Source organism: Poeciliopsis prolifica, unplaced genomic scaffold (genome assembly GCF_027474105.1).
Source record: "Poeciliopsis prolifica strain line A6 unplaced genomic scaffold, Auburn_PproV2 SCAFFOLD021, whole genome shotgun sequence".
Taxonomy (NCBI): domain Eukaryota; kingdom Metazoa; phylum Chordata; class Actinopteri; order Cyprinodontiformes; family Poeciliidae; genus Poeciliopsis; species Poeciliopsis prolifica.
In genome coordinates this window covers 6,844,747-6,864,029 of record NW_026562396.1, presented here as the reverse complement: position 1 = coordinate 6,864,029, position 19,283 = coordinate 6,844,747, and the positions used below count along the sequence as shown (strand labels likewise).

General features: G+C 43.6%; 1 protein-coding gene and 1 long non-coding RNA gene across 11 annotated transcripts in view; one reads left to right on the top strand and one right to left on the bottom strand.

The window, feature by feature from the left end:
* The window catches only part of neo1a (neogenin 1a), a 190,933-nt gene extending 186,351 nt beyond the window's left edge, over positions 1-4,582 (bottom strand). For 9 of the 10 annotated variants that reach the window (XM_055044947.1, XM_055044949.1, XM_055044944.1 and 6 more), the window contains exon 1: positions 3,831-4,582. In XM_055044947.1, coding sequence (XP_054900922.1) covers positions 3,831-3,921 — 91 coding nt within the window. In that variant the 5' untranslated portion in view covers positions 3,922-4,582. The remainder of the gene's footprint in view (positions 1-3,830) is intronic. The other variant, XM_055044943.1, reaches the window with a different exon arrangement.
* Positions 1,857-12,040, top strand: LOC129369502 (uncharacterized). The gene is made up of 3 exons (XR_008606947.1): positions 1,857-3,874; positions 7,304-7,347; positions 11,806-12,040. It is a non-coding gene; the product is annotated as an uncharacterized LOC129369502 (long non-coding RNA).
* Positions 12,041-19,283: the final 7,243 nt, after the last annotated feature.

The window sequence follows — 19,283 nt, the reverse complement described above, 5'->3', positions numbered from 1 at the left end:
AACTAAAAGGTATACTGTACGAAGGGTTTCCCCTAGAAAGCCTGCTAAGCCTGGGGGTAGGAGGTGGGGGGGGGGGGGGGGGGGGGGGGGGGGGGGGGGGGGGGGGGGGGGGGGGGGGGGGGGGGGGGGGGGGGGGGGGGGGGGGGGGGGGGGGGGGGTGGGGGGGGGGGGGGGGGGGGGGGGGGGGGGGGGGGCAAGTAAAGCCTGGTGGCCTGCCAGGCTTATTACATACTGGGAAACCCTGCTTTGCAAGCAGCATATTTACTAAAACAAAATATTGGCACTTACTAAGCAGGTGTAATATGTTATGCCTTTTGTGAAATTCTTTTTGTCCTTCAATCCATCCCCATGTTGTTTATTCTCAGCTAACAAAAGGGCATCAGCATGGCATCAGCCTCGGGCACCCGTCTACCCACGTGTAAAGTCATTTGTTTGTCTTGTCCTAAAAGGTATATTGTACAAAGGGTTTCCCCCAGAAAGCCCGCTAAGCCCGGCAGTAGGAGAAGTCAATTTTCGCCTCTGTACGATGACCATAAAGGCTGATTCTGTTTTAGCAGCTACAGCAGCATACAAGCAAATTCAGACGCCAGAGATCCATGTCAGCTGAACATGGCTGGCCTCCCCCTTCCCTGACACACACACACACACACACACACGACCACCAGCACAGCCCACCAACAGATGTCAAGCCTTCTACCCTGCAGATATTGATCCCCGTTTCACACTTTCAGTAACTGCTTTCATTTAAGCCTTCACTAATCTAGATGTATAAGGGGAAAAAAAGCAAAAAAAAAAAAAAAAAGCCAGTAGTTCTCACCTAAACATCACTTATAAGGAAACGCAGAGCGTCAACCAGATGAACCACATCCCCCCTCGCTCCTCATCTTGCACCAGCAGTTGGATATGAGCACCAAATCCAAACTGGGCAGCTTCATTAGCGAGACAGAGGAGTCGAAAGGGGTTGCCAAGTCCACAATTATCCATCCCCTCATGGACAGGGGTCATTATGAGCGATTGGAAGCCATAAATAAATGATCAGTAAACAGCACAATCTATCCAGCAGAGACTGTTTCTCAGTTTGCATAATGCCAGCCCCCACCCACCCCCACCCCTTCCCCTCTCCGAACTCAACAACTGAGACCAATATGTGCTAAAGATTCCTTCCTTTTGGGCTTAAAAAAAATGAAGTTAGAGGTTAGAGAAATGCTTGATTAGGTTGCGGTTACAAATTAAATTCCCAGCCTTTCCCCCTTCCCCCCTTCTCCCCGTCTTCCTCAGAAACTGGAATGCGGGACCACCAGAGCTTGCCAAACAACATCACAAAGGTGGCAAATTATGTTCTTAAAGGCTAAAATCCTCTGGGAAGACCCTAAATGCAGCAAAGAAAACAAAAGGGTGGATGTTTGGAAAGCCTCTGCAGAGTTGCATCCGAGGTGGTCCGTGAGGATAAGACCCCAGAGAGAGAGAGAGAGCACTGTAAGAGTGGAGGATTGCCGAATGTTTGCACATTTTCACGAGTTGTTTGCACTGTCCACGGGGAGACAATCAGCACACAGCTCCCTCCCAGGAGGGCCGCGGAGATAAGATAGCGCCTAAATGGATTTTATTCTCCTCTGACTGGGACTTGTTTACAAAAGCCTAACTTATTAAGGCTTTTTAAAAAACCCAAACAACTCCTCACGAGCCACAGAGGAGGGAAGAGAGCAGCGGGTTGGTTCAGCTTCGGTGGCTTATGTCAAAGAAAGAAGGAAGAGAGGCTTTTTTTTTTCCTTTTTCTTTTTTTTTGTAAATAGTAAGTCAACTTTTCAACTTTGAGCCACAGGTCTTCCCGCTTTGATGGAGATAAACTCTGGCTTCAGTCAGGACTTCAAAAAAAAAAAAAAGTGTTTTAAATAGACTGAAGAAGAAGAGAGTGCGGGGGACCCCACAATTAGTAACGTGAGACTTTCTGCGTGTGGGTCCCGGCCCAATTCTCTGGAATCAATCAAAGCTCCCGGAGGAACTCCCCGCACCCCTTAATCTCCAGGTTTTATTACTTTCCAGACAGTCAGCCTGTTTCAACCCTACCCCCTCATCTTTCTTTTGTACCAAACTGCGCTAAAGCCAAGGAGGAGCCGTTTCTTTTTCCTCCAATCTATCTCTCTCTCTCTTGCCATCTCTTCCACTACCGGGGAGCGCTTTTCATTCAGGAGAGGGTCTTTCATCAGCCTGCACATGCAAGACAGTCCAACAGCTAGCAGAGGCCCATCACTTTCACTGCTTTCATCCTTTTAACTACAAAAAAAACGAGAAAAAAAAGAAACGATGAGTTCTTCTCACTACGACACATTAACTATTTTGCATATCACAGGAATTAAGAGAGAGAATCTGGGCCACGTTGCACAACAGTCGGAGATGTTCGAAATTTTCAGAACACATGCTGCTGATCTTGATCAAACCTTCCAGCTTGGAAGAATGATATGACCAGAGGTCAAAATCTGACAATTTTCCCTTAATTTACTCTCACCGGGTGATCGGCGGACCTATTGGTAGTGGGAAGGAAATGCCCACTACCAGATTTGCTACGGTATCTGAGCGAGCGTCTCGTTCATCTAGACGCTAGGAGAAGCTTCCAGGTCGTTGTTTCTAATGCCTTCGTAAGGACGACATGAGAGGACGTCACTTTAAAATATTTGGTAAAACCCAAAGAGTTTTGTGGTGTTTATCCATCTTCTAAGCATATATTGATGCTGGGGTAATGAGATCTCTGCTGGTCTGATGAGGCAAAATGATTATCTGACATGTATCACTAATGATTCTTTTGAGCACAGACACACCAATCAATCTGGAAGAGATAGGAATCGGCTAATTTCCCTGTGATTGTTGTTCAAAAACCAGCAATTTCTTAGTGGTATTATCCTCATTTATCCCAAGCCCAAACTTCTATCAATGTGATTTTAAATAAATAAATAAATAAAAAACAGGGAAAATGTATGCAGTTATAATGAGAAAACAGACAATAAATGGTGACAGTTTTTAAGGGGGTGAAGGAGACGAGTAAAGACAAATGTACAACCGAAACGTGTCCAATTTGACTGCACTGGGGTTCCTCAAGGCTGTGTGTTTAGTGAACTGCTGTTCTCACTGCTAACATACTAGCCCATGCCTGAAAGTCCACAAAGAAGACGAGCAAAAACCTTATCGTGATTACCAAAATTATAGAAAATAAGAAGTCGGATCAGTGTATCGCCACTTGAGCTTAATATATATATATACATACGTGCATCAAAAGCAGAGATCTCTCATTTTCCACTATCTTTTGCATCCACGTCTAAATTTCAATCGAACACAAAGAAAAACGAAAATAGTAACTGACCAAAAAATAAACAAAACAAAGATCAGATCAGTGCATCGATATAAAGCACCTTCTGCGACCACTCGGCCACACACACCCACACACACACACACATGCATCCCCCGACTCATTCAGTCCACAAAGCAAATGTTTGTGGATGTGTTCTGGATCGTCCAGATCCAGAGACGGCTCCATCGCCAGTCTGGTCCTTGCAGGAGGCAGACAGGGGGAGACAAAAGGAGGGGGCGCGTGGAGGCACGTCGGCTGGTCTGGGGATCAAACGGCGCGCGCGCTCATGGAAAAAAAAAAGTAGCCCTACTTTCAAAGTTAACGAGCCGCTGACCCGAGCGCCCCGGCCTGACGGTACACGGCTTCTCTGCTCAGACATCTCCCCTTACCGGCGTCCGAGCTCTGCCCCCCACCCACAAACCCACCTACAGGTTGAAGTGAGCTGAACGGAGGAGGAGCGGCTCGGAGACGTGCTGTTGTGTTTTACCTTTGTCGACATGCTTCGCCGCGGTGGTCTCCGCGAAGAGAAAGGTGAGCCAGAGGAGAGAGAGGAGCGCCGGAGCTCCTCGCTCGGCCATCACTTTTCACGAATAATAAATCTCTGCGGGCTTTCGGGAAACCTCGGAGAAAGATGTCGAAAAGCTTCCAACCTCCCAAAAAAAAACAAAAAAAATAATAATAGGAGATAGATATATCCTTAGAATCCCAGGCAAACCTCCCGCGAGCACGACAAGGAGGGTTTAAAAAGAAAACGCACAAAAAAAGAGAGCGAGAGACAGAGGGAGAAAAAGTTCAAAGTCCTGAAATGTGCAAAAACATCCAGATCCTGGTGACTTCTCGAGCTCCGCTGGAGAACCGCGCAGCTGGAAGGAGAGAGCCGCAGGTCAGAGACTGTTCTCTCAACTTGGTCAAAAGCAGAGGTCGTAAAGAAGAAGAAGAAGAAAAAAAAAGAAAAGAAAAAAAACCCACCACACTGAGATCAATCCATTGCCGCCGAGGCGCAGCCTCGCGATGGCTTTTTTTTTTTTTTTTTTTTTTGCGCACAACTGCGCACCTAAACAAATCGCGACGGAACGCTCCGATATCTACCGGTGGCGACGTGTGGGGGGAAAAAACGAGAGAGAGCTCCGTTAGAGGAGAGATAAGTAATCCGAGAAGAGGGGGGAGAAATCTGTGCAGCGGCCAGCTCACCGCTCGGGGACGGGACGTAAGAGCGAGCGGCGTGCTGAAAGGGCTGGATCTGCGGCTCCCCGGAAAACCGGGCGCGGAGTCTGGCGGAAGCTTGGATCCCGGCTCGCTTTTGTCAAGCTCGGGCAGAAACTAAAACGCGGCGTGGGACGGAAGAGAGGCTGCAGGAGAGATTGAGTGTAACAGTCATCCTGATGGTTTTGATCAACCTGGCCCAGGTTGCCAGGTTTGGCAACACAACCCTCACCCTGGTGGTAAGGGTTGTGTTAATGTAAGATAGGCCAAATAGAAGAGGGTAATAACTAGTTAAGTTTATTTAAGTAACTTTTAGGGCATTTTTATGAGTAAAAGGCACTTTTTACCATTAAGCATTACTGCTCTTATTTGAGTAAAATGTTTGGGCACTCTCCCCAGGGTGAGCAACTTTAACTCGCTTGTTTAAACCAAACATTCACCAGACACACACAAAGTGTCACGGGTTTGAATGTGGAACGAAATGTAAAAAGGAAAAAGAACATTTTATCTGATTTTGTTATTTTTGTCATTTACGTGGATCATTTTCCTTCTTGGCCTTTGAAATGCCAACATTTCTACATAACTTTATATTCTGTTCCGTCTGTTGATGTGATTGTTATATAATTGATGTTTTGATCAGTTTCTCAGCATTTGAGTCATGTTTCTGACGGCTACGATTTTCTTTTACTTGAGTAAAAATTCCTCATCTGCTTGTGGGACAAAGTAACCAGTGGATCATATTTACACACGGACGTTTAACCTCAAATTCAACAATACTGAGTAATTCAAGGAACGCGACTAAACAGTTAAAACTCCAGGAAAGGCCGGTAGAAACGTTTTGTAAAATTTGATCAAATCAGAAGATTTATGCACTTTTAAGTGATTTCAATCACACGTTTGTACATTTTTGTCTCATCTTGCTGTAAAAGATTATTCTGTTCCATTCCACAATCTGTTGGTGATGAACTTCTTATTGGCTACCATGTTCCACAATAATAATCTGCTTTGAATTATCAGTCTCGGCGTTCAAAGGGCAGAAATGTGAAGCTAAGCTCAGTTTTGAAGAGTTTTCCACGGCACTCTGGAGACTGACACCCGACTGAAACGCTGTGGATGAAGATCCGGGTTCATCTCTCCAGATTTCCATGCATTCAGAGAGTTCAGAAGCAGTGACGCCGCGTTATGTTTCACTTTTGTGACAGCCAAGTCTTCTCTTTAGCAAGTTTCACAGATAAATCTAGGCCAGCTGAAAATGTTCCCCCAAAGAATAGGGGTATTTTTTGTTGTTGTCGTTCCTCTTCAGGAGGATCTCCCCCACCACATAGGCTAACATCTGTAACCCGACTCTTACATCTTTCACATGATGGCTGGAAGTCAGAAGATGCGATCAACAGCCGTAAGTTGCAGATCAAGTTGCTTTAAAATGATCTCCCCGTCGCGTTGTGCTGGTCCAGGCCAGGGGAAGGAAGCAGGGATCCAGTTTGTGTGAACAGGGGGATTTCTTGATCACCTGATTGTTTTTGCTCTTGTTGAGGTCGTTAGCAAAGCTGACAGCTTGTTTGCAGTTAAATGGATCAGAAGTCAGAGAGCTCAGACAAGAACTGCTGTATTCTCTCTCAGCTTGTGACTTGGCTTTAGGGAATATCAAAATGGGAATGGTGTCTTTGTTGAGCGAGCACAGCTCTGTCTCCCCTTCGTTACTCTCTTGAACAGCGCCCCCCGCTGGCCCGAGTAATTCACGGCAGATTAATCATGAACATATCAGCTCCTCGGGCATGACAGAGACTCCTTTGTTTGCCCGCTTGCCGCCCTGGACATGTGCCCATTCGATATGTCAAACATAACATTTTCATTTTCACTGATAATGATAATACTTCAGCGACGGCATGGTGTGCCTCCAGGCTCTCCTCCTGGACAAACAATGTTTTCTCTATACTTTTATCGCAATAGTTCACATCACTTTCCAATCTTGTACAAACACAAACTACCAGAGACATGAGGTGAGCTATAAAAGGAAGAAAAACACAGATCTTTAACTCTGTGGTCTGCCTGAGAGGTCCCTCCTTGTGATTAATGCTCGTTGGGTGTTACCGAGTCCAGACATGCACATTTTATATGGGTCAGCAGAATGAAAACAGGCCGAATGTGATCAGAGGAATAAGAAAAAGTGTCATAAAACTGAGTTCATGAGGAACTTTTTTTTTTGTTGATGAAATTTATTTCAGAGCTCAAGTCAGCTTTTCAACGGTAACAAATTTATAGTTTGCAAAGGCAGTGAGATCTTAGGTCGAGCATTTTTGGAAAAGCCTAACTTTTTAGCAAAGTATATTCATCAAGTGAAAGAAAGGAGCCAACAATGATTTATTTCTGTTAGTTTCCACGCAAGAAACTAACAGAATTAAGTCACTTTAGAGGATGTCGAGTTTGACTTGTGAGTTTCCATGATGTTGACTTGTTGATGGTCAGTCAAGAAACAATCAGTTCATTCATAGCAGAGGAGTTCAAGCGTTGACAAACGTTTCTCGTTTCTGTTGGGTTTGCCTCTTGTTCCCCAATAACATCTGCACACAGTGTGGTCGTCTAATCAAGGTTTCTGTGAAAGCAGGAAGGAAGATGCTAAAAGAAGTCTCCAAAACTTTAAAAATTAGACTCTACAGGTGTAATACCACACTTTTGCTCTGCAGAAAAACAGTGAAGGCCAGACTGAAGTTTACCAAAGATGACAAAGACGAGTAATTTTTTTCTTCTTATTTTCAGAAATAAGACGGGAATCGAACGATGTGGTCAAGCAAAGCAGAGAGGTAAGAATGTCATGGCTTGGTCCTGGCCAGCCCACAAGAATAAAATCCACCATCAACTAATGTGTGAATACTTGAGGAGCAAGCACCTTTTTAAAAAAGAAAGCGGCAGCAGAGCCGCATCCTCCAACATGACAATGTCCCAAAATATACAAGGAAATCCACCACAGAATTTCTGGAAATTAAGAAATAGAAAGTGTTTGGTTAAATCAAAGATATAACTTAAGAGCAACAGCATAAGATTGATAATCTTAACAGCACTTGAGCACTTAACAGCCATGATAGGCAAGAAAGCTGAGCAGCAGTGCTGATGGTGAGGCCACCAGATGTTTGGCAGAGGGTGTGAGGCGTCTGATAACAGATCCTGAACAAAGAGGTAGAGACACTCCAACAGCCTCCTCAACTCCCCTTACTGTCCTCATCTCTGCAAAATGACGTGAGGATGCTGCTAACAGAGCGATTGTTGCTTCAGATTCTTCAGAAAGTGCTTTCTCTGCACGAGGTCAGGGGCCATCAGACATCTGTAATTTGAAGGAACGTAATGCCTTCCACTGTCTCTAATGCACAAGCATCTTAACCGTTCATTAAACCAGCACAGAAGGGAAGTCACACTACTGTGGAATGGTCTGCAAAATTTGATGATCAGGCTTTGCTCTTGTCTTCACCGTGGATTTTCAGGCATGGGTTAGCATGCTAGCCCTGTAAATAGCATGAGGACCAAACACACAGCCTTGAGGAGCCCCAGTGCTCAGTGCCATTGAGTTGGAGAAGTTTTTAAGATTTGCCTTCCTCCGGATTCTTCAGTCCCAGGTTGTCCTCGGATCTGTTTGTTCCTCAGACTGGCCCCTGCAGGGCACTGGTGAGCACAGCTTGTCGTCTGAACAGTGGGAACTCTGTGTGAGTTTTTTTTTGGTTCTTCTCTGCTCCATGTAAGTGTGTTTTTTTCATTTACTATTTTGTAAATGAATTTTAAAATATTTTTTATCTTGTGTTTAACTTGTACAGTGAGGGGAAAAAAACAAATAGAAAATGTTTTGTTGTCAACTTTTTTTGAAAACAGTGTTGGCTCATAATTGCTTTGAAATGGCAGCTATGTCATGTTCTGTATCAAAAATAAAGAACAATAATACAAATTAGAGTTCAAACGTAATTTAATAACCAACAGTCCAGACATCTGAAGTCTTCTTGGGAACAAAATGTTCCCCCATACACAACCCTTTGATATGTTTATCAACATATAAGTGAGATTATAAAAGGCCTTCCATCCAGAAGGAAAATGCAACATGCGACTCACTGTATGAACACTGGATAAGTAGATTATGAAGGTTAAAAATTGAAACCGTTTTAAAATGTGTCTTTCAGCATACATTTGCACTGTACGAACTAAACAAATAAAGTGACCTGTTCAAAATCTGAGCTTTAAAGTTTGGAGAAGGTGTGGCAAATGTATGAGTACATTACTTAAACTACAAGAGACACTGTGGACCCATTGTGCTTTTTCTGCTTTCAGACGTCAGGGTAATGCCCTTGAAATTTGCTGAATCGTCATCCAAAGCCTTTCCCTAAAGTTGTACCAACATCAGCTCATCTATTTACAAAGCAGTAACAAATAATAGGTATCAGCTGTCTCGGTTTATCACGAGACGCCCACTCCGGACAGTCTAAGCAATTGCTATTTTTTAAAAAGCTCCACAGACGTCACGGTTTTGTTGTGGTTAAACATCCGCGCCGTTCCTCCAATTGACGGGATCGCACTTGTACTCCCGACTGCTTTGTCTCTCCGACAGCCAAAAACCCTGTTGAGCATGGCAAATACTGCACTGCACACAAGCAACGGCGTCCAAGTTCAGACTTTTTTTTTCGTAGCTTTTCAAATGCAGTGCCTTCAAAGTTACTGTCAAATTAAAAGCACTCCAAGCCTTTTCACCTGTGGACTCATTGCCAGTCACTTTTGTCAGTTTGACATTAATCATTAAACTTTACCAAAGGTCTAGAAAGTTATAAACAGATGTTTCATGTTCAGCAAAAACCACGTGACCTGCAGACGTTTTATTTTAAATGAGTTTAACTACTGACAAAAGTACTTTTGCATTAATACAGAAAAAGGATCTACAATTCCTGAACTGATAAATTCAGGCGCACATGTTGTGATTAGCAAACCTCGCTACATTTGTTCATTCTTTGCATTGTTGCTAAATTACTGTGAAGTGATTAGACGCGTATTGAATCACTGCGTTGTTTAATTATCTTGAAAAGGCTTCTTTACAATAAAAGCTGTAGTTTTAATCAGCTTGGCCCGGTAACAAAATGATCAGCTGCCTTCATCTCACTGGAGTTCTACAAGCCCAAGTGAAATCACTCTATCGGTCTGGACTCCAGACTGATAGCTGCAAAAGGAGGCGCACATGTGCCTGAAATCTTTGTTCATGTGCAGGTCATGATGAAACGAAAAGCATCTTCCTTTTACATCACTCATCTTGGGAAACTGCTGCTAAGAACTGGGGGGATTTTTTTTTTAATAGCACAAACTTCAAAAGTTGGGTGGCAAAGAAGAAGAAGCTTCAGAATAAAAGTGTACAGGAAGCAACAGGGCCATTTCCGCTGAGAGCTGGACTTCAGATATTGATGCTGCTGGTGCAGAGCTCGCTCAGCACTGGCAGTAGTTTTAGTTTTAGTCATGTGTCGAAAACCCCCCCACTTCTTTTCAAGACTAATATCAATGACAAGTTGAGAACCAAGAAAAAAGACAAAATGCTGGGTTGATTATCATTTTGAGTGTTTATGATGAAAAGTTGCTTTTCTCTCAGGCCCGGTGAAGGACATGGATAGAAAGTGGGATCAAAACATCCAAGAGCAACTTAATCCAACAATCCTGGCATAATTTAGTGATGATCTGTGTTTTTGCCAGCGTGGTGGAGCGCCATCTCACAAAGTATATATATCTTGTCTGCTTTTTAGCTGACGGCACCTTTGAAACTCACAACAAAAGCCCCTGAACGGAGCGTTTTGTCAGATTACTCTCGCCTCTGCTTGTAGCTGGCGTTCACATAAGCGGTTATTACACCGTAATGATCAACATTTGTTCTTCTGCGAGACACCTAAGAAGCCAAAACATAAATTCAGAGAACAAGAAACACCACCTCAGCTTTTCACATAAGCTCATGCTCTTCGTAATGAGGCAATATATCCCGCACTGCAGCGCTGCCTGCTACACTCAGCATACATCCACAGGCCAATTATATTATGTGCAGGCGCACAGCTGGGCTCAAAGTCAACTCATATTTCTAACAACAACTCCCTCCTCCTGCAATAGAAAGCCTGTTGCTTTCTATTGTGGGAAAACTGTTTCCTCCTGATTAACGAATAGGGTCATCGGGACGCCGGGTCTTTGAACTCGGCTGAGATACTCGCCTCGTAAATTTCCTCATGTCCGCTGAGCGGTTAAGGAAATGGCCTGCAGATTATGCAGCGTGGAAATGACGGTGGATTGGCGTGCGCCTCAGGCAGATGTCAAGTGCAGTAATTCACACGTACGATTATGTGCAGCTAGAAGAAGCAGCCATATACAGTAAGCCGGCATCATGAAGCTGTGTCTAGTTAAGATTACTTGTATGTTTGTATTCCAGCAACAAAGTGTTTTACATCAGGAAAATATAATACAGCAATCAATTTTGAAACAAGCGATGAATATTAATTTTCTTCTGTCAAATGTCTCCAAAATACACATCAAATATGTTGATCAGTGTTTTACCTACTACTAACCTGAAAGAATGGATTTTTAGACTTGATTCAAAGGAACTCGGTGTTTCAGCTGTTTTGCAGTTTTCTGGAAGTTTGTTCTGGGTTGTGGTGCTTAGAAGCTGAATCCTGCTTCTCCATATTTGGGTATGGGGATGCAGAAGAAACCAGAACCAAAATACCTGAGTGATCTGGAAGGTTAATACAACAGCAGCAAATCTTTAATGCATTAGTTAGTTATAAACTAACAAAAGTATTTTAAAGTTATTCTCTGAGCTTCAGGGAGCCAGTGTCTGGACTTTATAGCACGCTCCATCTTCCTGGTTTTAGTCAGAATGCGAGCAGCAGCATCCTGTATCAGCTGCATCTGTCTCATATTTTAGACATTGTTGCATTAATAATCAGTGTGACTAAAGAAACATGTGGATGAATTTCTCTAGAGCTTACATTAACCCCTTATTCCTGGAAATGTTCTTCGGCTGACAGAAGGCTGACTTTATAACTGTCTTTATGTCTCTCTGAATGTTCAGGTGAAAGTCCATCACTACACCCAGATTTCTGCTAGTTTTTAGCAGTAATAACTGAAGCTGAGCTTTGACTCAAGATCGTTCCTCTTTAGGTCCAAAAATAACGACTTCAGTTTTGTTTCTATTCAGCTGGAGAAAGTTGTGGCACACCCATGCATTGATTTGTTCTCCATATGTATTCTCTCTATATTCACAGCTCCTATTATAAGGTCAGTGGATCTGTTTGTATGATCAACATGGATTATCATGGAGTGGAAGATGATCCTGATTTTGAGAGACACACGAGGCTGAGCTCCACTGGAGGATCAGATGAACAGTCTTCAGTGTGGCATTTGGCACATCCTCGGGATTATTTACACTCCGAATGAAATGTCACCTCATCCTGCGACCACTCAGCGTAGAGGAGCCGCCATGAAGCTGCAACGCTTGTCCACTGACCCATTACCTGAATAAAGAAGGTGTTTATTGTCATTTAATGGTTTTGTGTGAAACAGCTGAATGTGTGCAAGGAGCCTCGCCTCGCAGACAAAGAAAAAAAAAGAAGACAAAAACATCTCTCAAGCAAGTTGGATTGACTTGGAAACGTCTTGCTACATTTGGCTTTGCTTGTTGTGCAGCCAATTCAAAGCTGTCGTTGAGGATGGCAACATGGACGACCTCCATTTCCGCAGGAGGAGGTCGGCGCACACTGAGACACACCCATCGTCCAAGTGCTTACCCGGGCACATTTTCAGGCATTGGCACGGCTTGCTTCACACGAGTCAGCACGTTCTTTCCCTGTCGTCTTCCTTTTCCTGGGCGCTGGTGATTACCGGTCCTAATTACCTCTCATTGTGAAGCCGAAGAGTTTCCGCCTGCTCGCACCGGCTCCTTGGTGGATGTGAGACAATCAGATTCACGCTTCCAAGTGCTCAGGGTGAAACACAAAGGTAAAGATTTTTCTTAATACGATAAATAAAATACTAGCACTCATTTGAACAGAGTTGCTAAGTGGTCTTGATGGGTGTAAATGATACAAAATTCACATTTCTGGATAGGTTTAGGAAAAAATAGAGTAGAATACTAATTCTGAGTGTCTGATGCCACTTTTGTTGTAGAAACAGTATTTCTAGACTGGTTCTATGAACAAGTCAAATTTTCACACCAGACTTGACTCAACTGGTGACCAAAATTACAACATTTGTTAAATTCTTCAGCTGGTGCGGTTCACTTTCACACTGTACTGTGTCAAATGATCCAAACTAATTGACAAACCTGTTCACCCCCTCGCCTGTGGTGGCGCCGCATCAAGAACAACTGAAGGAAACTACAGGTAAACCTCTGAAGAAGACACGAGCGCGACTTCCTTCTGCACAAAAAGTCAACAAAAAAGGAGCAGCGTCAGATTTATCTCCTGCTCGAGTTAGACTACCATGATTGTTTTGGTTGTATTTTCCCAGAATGCCCTGCACTGCTTCCTGCTTTTAGAGCGGGCTTCGGTCCCCAAGCGCATCCAAACTGCACCAGAGTTTACTTCAGCCAAACCAGAGTTCGCTTTTTTGGTCCGCATCTGAGATCGATTGTGCATTCACTCCTCCCCAAATGAGCCGGACTTTCTACCCATTGTTGTTGCGTTCTTGACCAGCGAGTCAGAAAAATGAACTGGAATTCCTGGAACAGAATCAGAGAAGTATCTCACCTCAGAATCAAACACGTTGAAATTACAGTTCATTTGAACTTCCGGAGTTTCGTTTCAAATTAAATTAGTTGCACACAGTACCAGTCAACCCGTATCAGTGGACATGTTACTACATGTTTGAATACATTGAAAATGATATAAATTTATAGTCCTAATTGCAGGTAATCTGGTCGATGAAATGTTTATTAATCCATCGTCTCTACCTGCCAATCCTTGCAGGACTGTGGAGGGGCTGGTGCAAACCTCCTGTGGTCGATAAATGTTAGTCTGAATGAACTTTTCTTAGTTTTTCTTGCTTCTTCAGAGCCAACATTACCTCTCATGAAGACATTTGTGCTTGTGAATCCAGAAATTCATTGCACTTACACTGTCAGGGAGGGAGGGATATGGTAAGCAGCTCAGTGAAGCCATAAAGTAAACATTTCACTCTGTAGATTGAGTGCTAAAATATCCACCATCTTCTTCTCTTTCGTGACATCCTTTTTTGCACCTGCCTTTTACTTCGAACTTAAGAAAATAATTTCTTAAATCGACCTTTTTTTTTCTGGAGCTTTGTCTCTTCGGAGTAGACACATCGCTCTTCTTTTTAAAGGTTAGTCAGCGATAATGACTCTCGGTCTTCCCTGAAAATGTCAGCGCTTTCTAACGATAGGAACAGAAATTCAAATGAAAGCCATTAAACCAGGCAGCTCTTTGTTAGCACAATCCGCTCGCCCAGGCACGATCCCCTCACACATCCGAGTCCATTTCACAGCCAGGCGTGGACGATTCCGGCTCTGGGTCGTTTCACAAACAAGGCCGGTTTTCACACTCCAGAGTGCATCCAAACACAATACTTGAAGAGAAAAGGCATTTATGGAGTGTTATTAAGACGGAGTCAGGTGTAATTTGTCAAGCCTGGCATTTCGAATGAATTTCACAGAGGAAGATAACGTCGCTTCCTGAGCCGTCTGTCCGTCTTACAGTAGACTCCGTCTCTGTTAGGCTCCATCTTCTGAAGGCAGATGCTTCGCTGTCATCCCAGCAGGGGGGCGCAGGGTGCTCCTGCTCGGAGACGGGACACTAACAAACCGAACGGCGTAAACACAAACTTCAAAATGAATCCGTAATGGCGCGTGAATCCTGCCACGGTGCCCGGCTTTGAGTTGCAGCCACTGAGTTTGTGTTTGAAGAGGCCAACCGGGGAGGCCCTTCCCTTCCATACTCTGTTTTGGCAGATAAATATTTGGAGGTTTTGTAAGAAGCCTGTTGATGTGTTAAAATTTTAAGCGCGCCGTGGTAGTTAGTAGCAGTATGAAAAAAAAAATGCTATTCATCAAATATGACTTAAAAGAAATTTTACTTAGTAATTTAATGCCTTGAAATTGAGCCTCTGTCTCTTTAAACACTTGCTCTTTCTGAAACTCCGCCCTCAGGAAGTGATCGCGACATCACTTCTCCATTAACCCTTTAAGAACGTTGTCACCAGCGTAGCTCGTGTAATGAACTCTTCACTCTCTGTGAAGAGCTCTACCAGGCGCTAGCTAATTGCTGCCGGCTAGTCTGCAGGAGATGAAAATAAAAAGTCTAATACTTTCTGGTGTGCTAAACATTTTTCACTGAAAGAAAATTATGCCAGTTATAAGTTTACCCTGATTCTAAAAAGTCTCCATCTGCATCAGGCACAAGTACTGAACGGGTCACATATATCATTCTTGCAGTTCAGTTCGAGGTTGCATTTTGGACAACCCTACCCTTACAGAATTATAGGAACATGTTAGCATCATTGGGAACTCTTTCCAGATGGAGCTGATGTCTCTAATCCTCCCTCAGTGAATGAATGGCATTCTTTCAACTTCGATGAGTAACATTGAGATGGGGAGAAGTCACTTAAGGGGCTGTCTGGCCAACATGCACCCTTCCTGCAATGAACAGGCAGCTTCCCTCCAGTGTCCCCTCCAGGCTGCTGCTCTTGAGGTTCGGGGGCTTTCTTGCTGGCTACCAATTGGTCTGCTGTTTTTCTTTGTTGAACTGCCTCAGCCACTTTAAAAAGACTCCTCTCCTCTCAAACAACGGGGACCAAAGCAGCTTCACACAGGAAGCAACAGCCAATCTGAAAAGCCCTGTTCAGAAAACACAGTCAATTTAGCCGACAAATAGGGCAGATGCAACTTTAAGTGTTTCATTTTGGTACCAGGTGGCCCGATGTTATTTGCCTCTTCTCTGTGCTCATCTCTCATTTGTGAGAGCAGAGCAGGCGCCAGTGGGCATAAAGGGCTTGTGTAATGCTTTACCCATGGTGGATGATCAGACACTTTCACCAGAGAGGTTATCGGGGAGCTAAGTGCACTCAAACGCAGCGCGACAGAAACAAACAATGAAGTGGGCAGCGCCGAGCTGTCCGACATGAAAATGAAATACAGCAATTTGTTCAGGGAAGATTGTCTGAAAACAGAGTATTCAGATTAAGATTTCCACTTCTGCCCTTAATGTCCTATAAACGTGAAGGAGGCAAAAACAGATGCTTTGCCTCGTCTAATTAGTTTGTTATGTGACAAGCCCAACACACAAGGTGGTGCTTCCTGTGACATGGAAAGAAAGTACTACATCAATTTTCTGACTGATTCAAAGAAACCAAAATTAAGGTTTTTCAGTGGCTTAATCAAAGTCAAGATTCGAAGCTGATCATCCCATTGTGGCATGACGTGTTACTGTGGATTTTCCTCACTTATTAAAGTGAGAAAATCCTCCAGCGTGTCTGGTTAACAATAATTCAGCAAACAAGAAAGGGGCAAAATTCCTCTGTACACTTCAGGAAATAGTTTGGCAGTAGTTGTTACGAAAAGAGACAAAAAAAAAAAACCTCACGTTTTTTACGTAAATTAAAAAAATCTTCTACATATTTGTTGAAACCGTCACAACGTCGTGACATTATTACATGAGACAGATAACCTCTGCCTTCACCCAGCGCTAACTACAAACAACCAATCAGAGCCAGGAGGAGGGTCTTAGCGCTGTCATTAACCCCTTGCTCCCTGCTACTGCTGCAGCTTTTTTCTGCCAACAGATCCTGGTGCGAATGCTCAGGCTAGTCAGCATAGCCGCTTGTGACAGTGGATAAACAATTCTCTTTTAACACTTAGCATCGTGAGTGACAGCACTAAGACCCTCCTCCTGGCTCTGATTGGTTGTTTCTGGTCAGGAGCTGTGCACAGTAGGTAATGGAGGGGGTGGAGGAGATTGATCTTTTCACAGATTATCTGTCTCATAACACGCTGTCACAACATTGTGACAATTTTAACAAACGTGTCAGAAACATATTCTTTATAAAAGTTACGTTCTGCAGCTTTAAGGATGATAATTTGGCCGCCAGACCCCAAACTAATCAAACATCAGAGCAATGTGCAGGACAAACAAATCCATAAGTTTTGGTCCCAAAACATATTGAAGCATACATTGTCATGTGTAATTTCAAGCGGATGATATTAAAGCGATGCTCTACTGTGGTGCAGCAAGTGTAACTCTAAGCTGTATACTTATTTCCGCTTGCAATCCAGAAACTATACCAATAATCAAACTTTCTTCCAGTTGGTCCAAAACTTTCCTTTCCAGTTTCACCCGAGAACGTCTTGAGCAAAAAAGAAGTAACGAAAAAACTCACGGCCAACATTTTAATCGATTCTGCCCTGGTGGAGGAATGTTAAATACTTACAGTGACTTTGTCTGGGTTAATGCGTCTGCCTCCTCAAACGTCGTGAGTGCGGCAGAGCTGGCTGGAGGACAGGACGCCGGCCTACCACAGCCGCTGCAGCCCCGCATCGCTGTGATTACAGCAGCTCAGCAGGAACCAAACATGCTACAGCAACATGTCCTGCAGAAAAATGGTGCTTTAATTCCCCCGCAGCACATTACAATGCATTACGCTGACGTCCCTGCCTTTTCTCACACAGTTATTTATTCGTGCCTTGTAATTAGGCCTGCCTGCAAAATAGAAAAAAAAAAAAGAAGAAAAAAGTCGATCTGTTTACTCTCGACGTTTCTCTCTCATTATGTCTGGAGTACGTCCCCCAGAGAATCACGCTGCATGGAGCTGATGGAGCACAGAGGGAGCCGGGGCTGTTTTCCCCACTGATGGATCGTTCTTTTGTTCTTTTATGAAAACAGTCCTCGGTGTTCCCCTGTGGGCCTGAAGTCATGTAAGCAAGGCTTGGTCGCGCAGTCGTGAGCTTAAGATGCGTTTTTGCGGTACGCCAGCAGCATAGATGATCACTAAGTCAGCGACGAGAAACTCTGATTTCTATCCGGTTTAATAAAACTGAGGTTTATCATTTTTTTGAAGAATATTTTGTGTAGAACCAGGCAGACGTTGTCATCAAGAGCTCGTTCAGACTTTAGAGTCTTAGAGCTTTATTCTTATTATTATTTTCATCACATATTTTGATCATTTTCTTACACCAATATTTGTCTAAACAGAGAAACGTAGAGACCCACTGAACCAAACATACGTGATCTGGACAGCTGGACGAAGCCAGAGTACCTGGAGAGAATCCACATGCAGAGTCCATGCATCATCATGGGTTGGGTGGAGTGGTTTAGTCAAAGTGTTTGATCAAATTCAAGGGAGACACTGTGAGAGGACAGCAAACAGGCCCTTCTTGCTAAAAGAAAACAAAAAACGCTCCAATGTGACCAAATTAAATTGTTTCCACAAGAGAAGAGTGGACCGAACCGACGAGCCGTCGTCACGTTTAAGGGTTATTCCTTTTCCAAATAGGTTAGTTTCTCTTTTTATCTATTAACAAACAAAGTATTTATTTGAGAACTGCATTTACATGATCTGACAGCTACATAAGAAATGTCACCTCAACATACTTCAGAAGGCAAACAAATCCAATTATATTCAGAACAATATTAGATCAACTCAGTGACAATTACCTATATGCAAAAATGGACCTGGTAATCTATTTGGATGTAAAAAAAAAATTTTTACTTTACCATATGATTAAATACAGTGGGAATTATTCAAACATTCTACATCAATCACCATTTGGGAAAGAACAAAATCATGAAAAGTTCTTTATCCAGGAAACTTTAAAAGATCATTATTATATGTTTTTCGCTCACAAGTGCCTTTTTATAGCACAATTAAAGAATTATGTTATCTTCAGTCTTTATGAAGATTTATGTTATCTTCAGTCTTTATGTGACTAGAAAGAAATTTGACTTTGGAATCCAATGCCTTGAACAACGCTTTTAACCAGCGCTTCACTGAAAAGGAGCCGGCATGACGAGCTCAGCCAGGTGTTTGCTCGTTGCTGCTGCTAGTCTGAAGGAGCTGAGTGGGGGAGGGTTGCCCCGTGAGGCGGAAGCGTAGAAAGCGTGGAGCAGCGTCTCGAAGGCGTTTTACAATGCAGAATGGTTGCCACGGGAGATTGGAGGATTTCTCACCCACGCGTCGAAGAACCAAAGCAACGCTCCAGGTATGTTTTTGATGAGGGAAGAACTTTCTAGTATGATCTAATGCTCCAAAACCAAATAAATAATTATTCAATTTTATATAATAACGTCTCCTGTAACAGATTACAGTGGCTTGTTGAAAGAAAATATGAAAGGAACAAATTTCCCCAAAACAGATCCAAGTCGTTCTTACAGAGTGTCGTCAATCTTCCCTTCCAGCAGTTCTGCTCGATAACATAAAGAAAGAAAGAGACGAACGACGGCGACACGTAGATCTCCAACTGTCTGGCACAAACAGCCCTTGCTCGAAATCGCACGTCTTGGAGCGGCGTTTCCTCACAGCCTGTCTCAGCAGGCTCCTTGTTAACAGGATAGCGCCTCCGAATCTGCTCCCGCAACACCTCCCAGCACGGGTCATTACTGCAGAGGGGCCTGCTGGGGCCCAATCAGATCACAACACTAAAGCATTTCCTCCAATCAGTCACACACACACGCACGCGCACGCACAGAGGCATATGCAGCAAGAAAAACATAAAGCGTATATCCTCAACAAAGGCTGC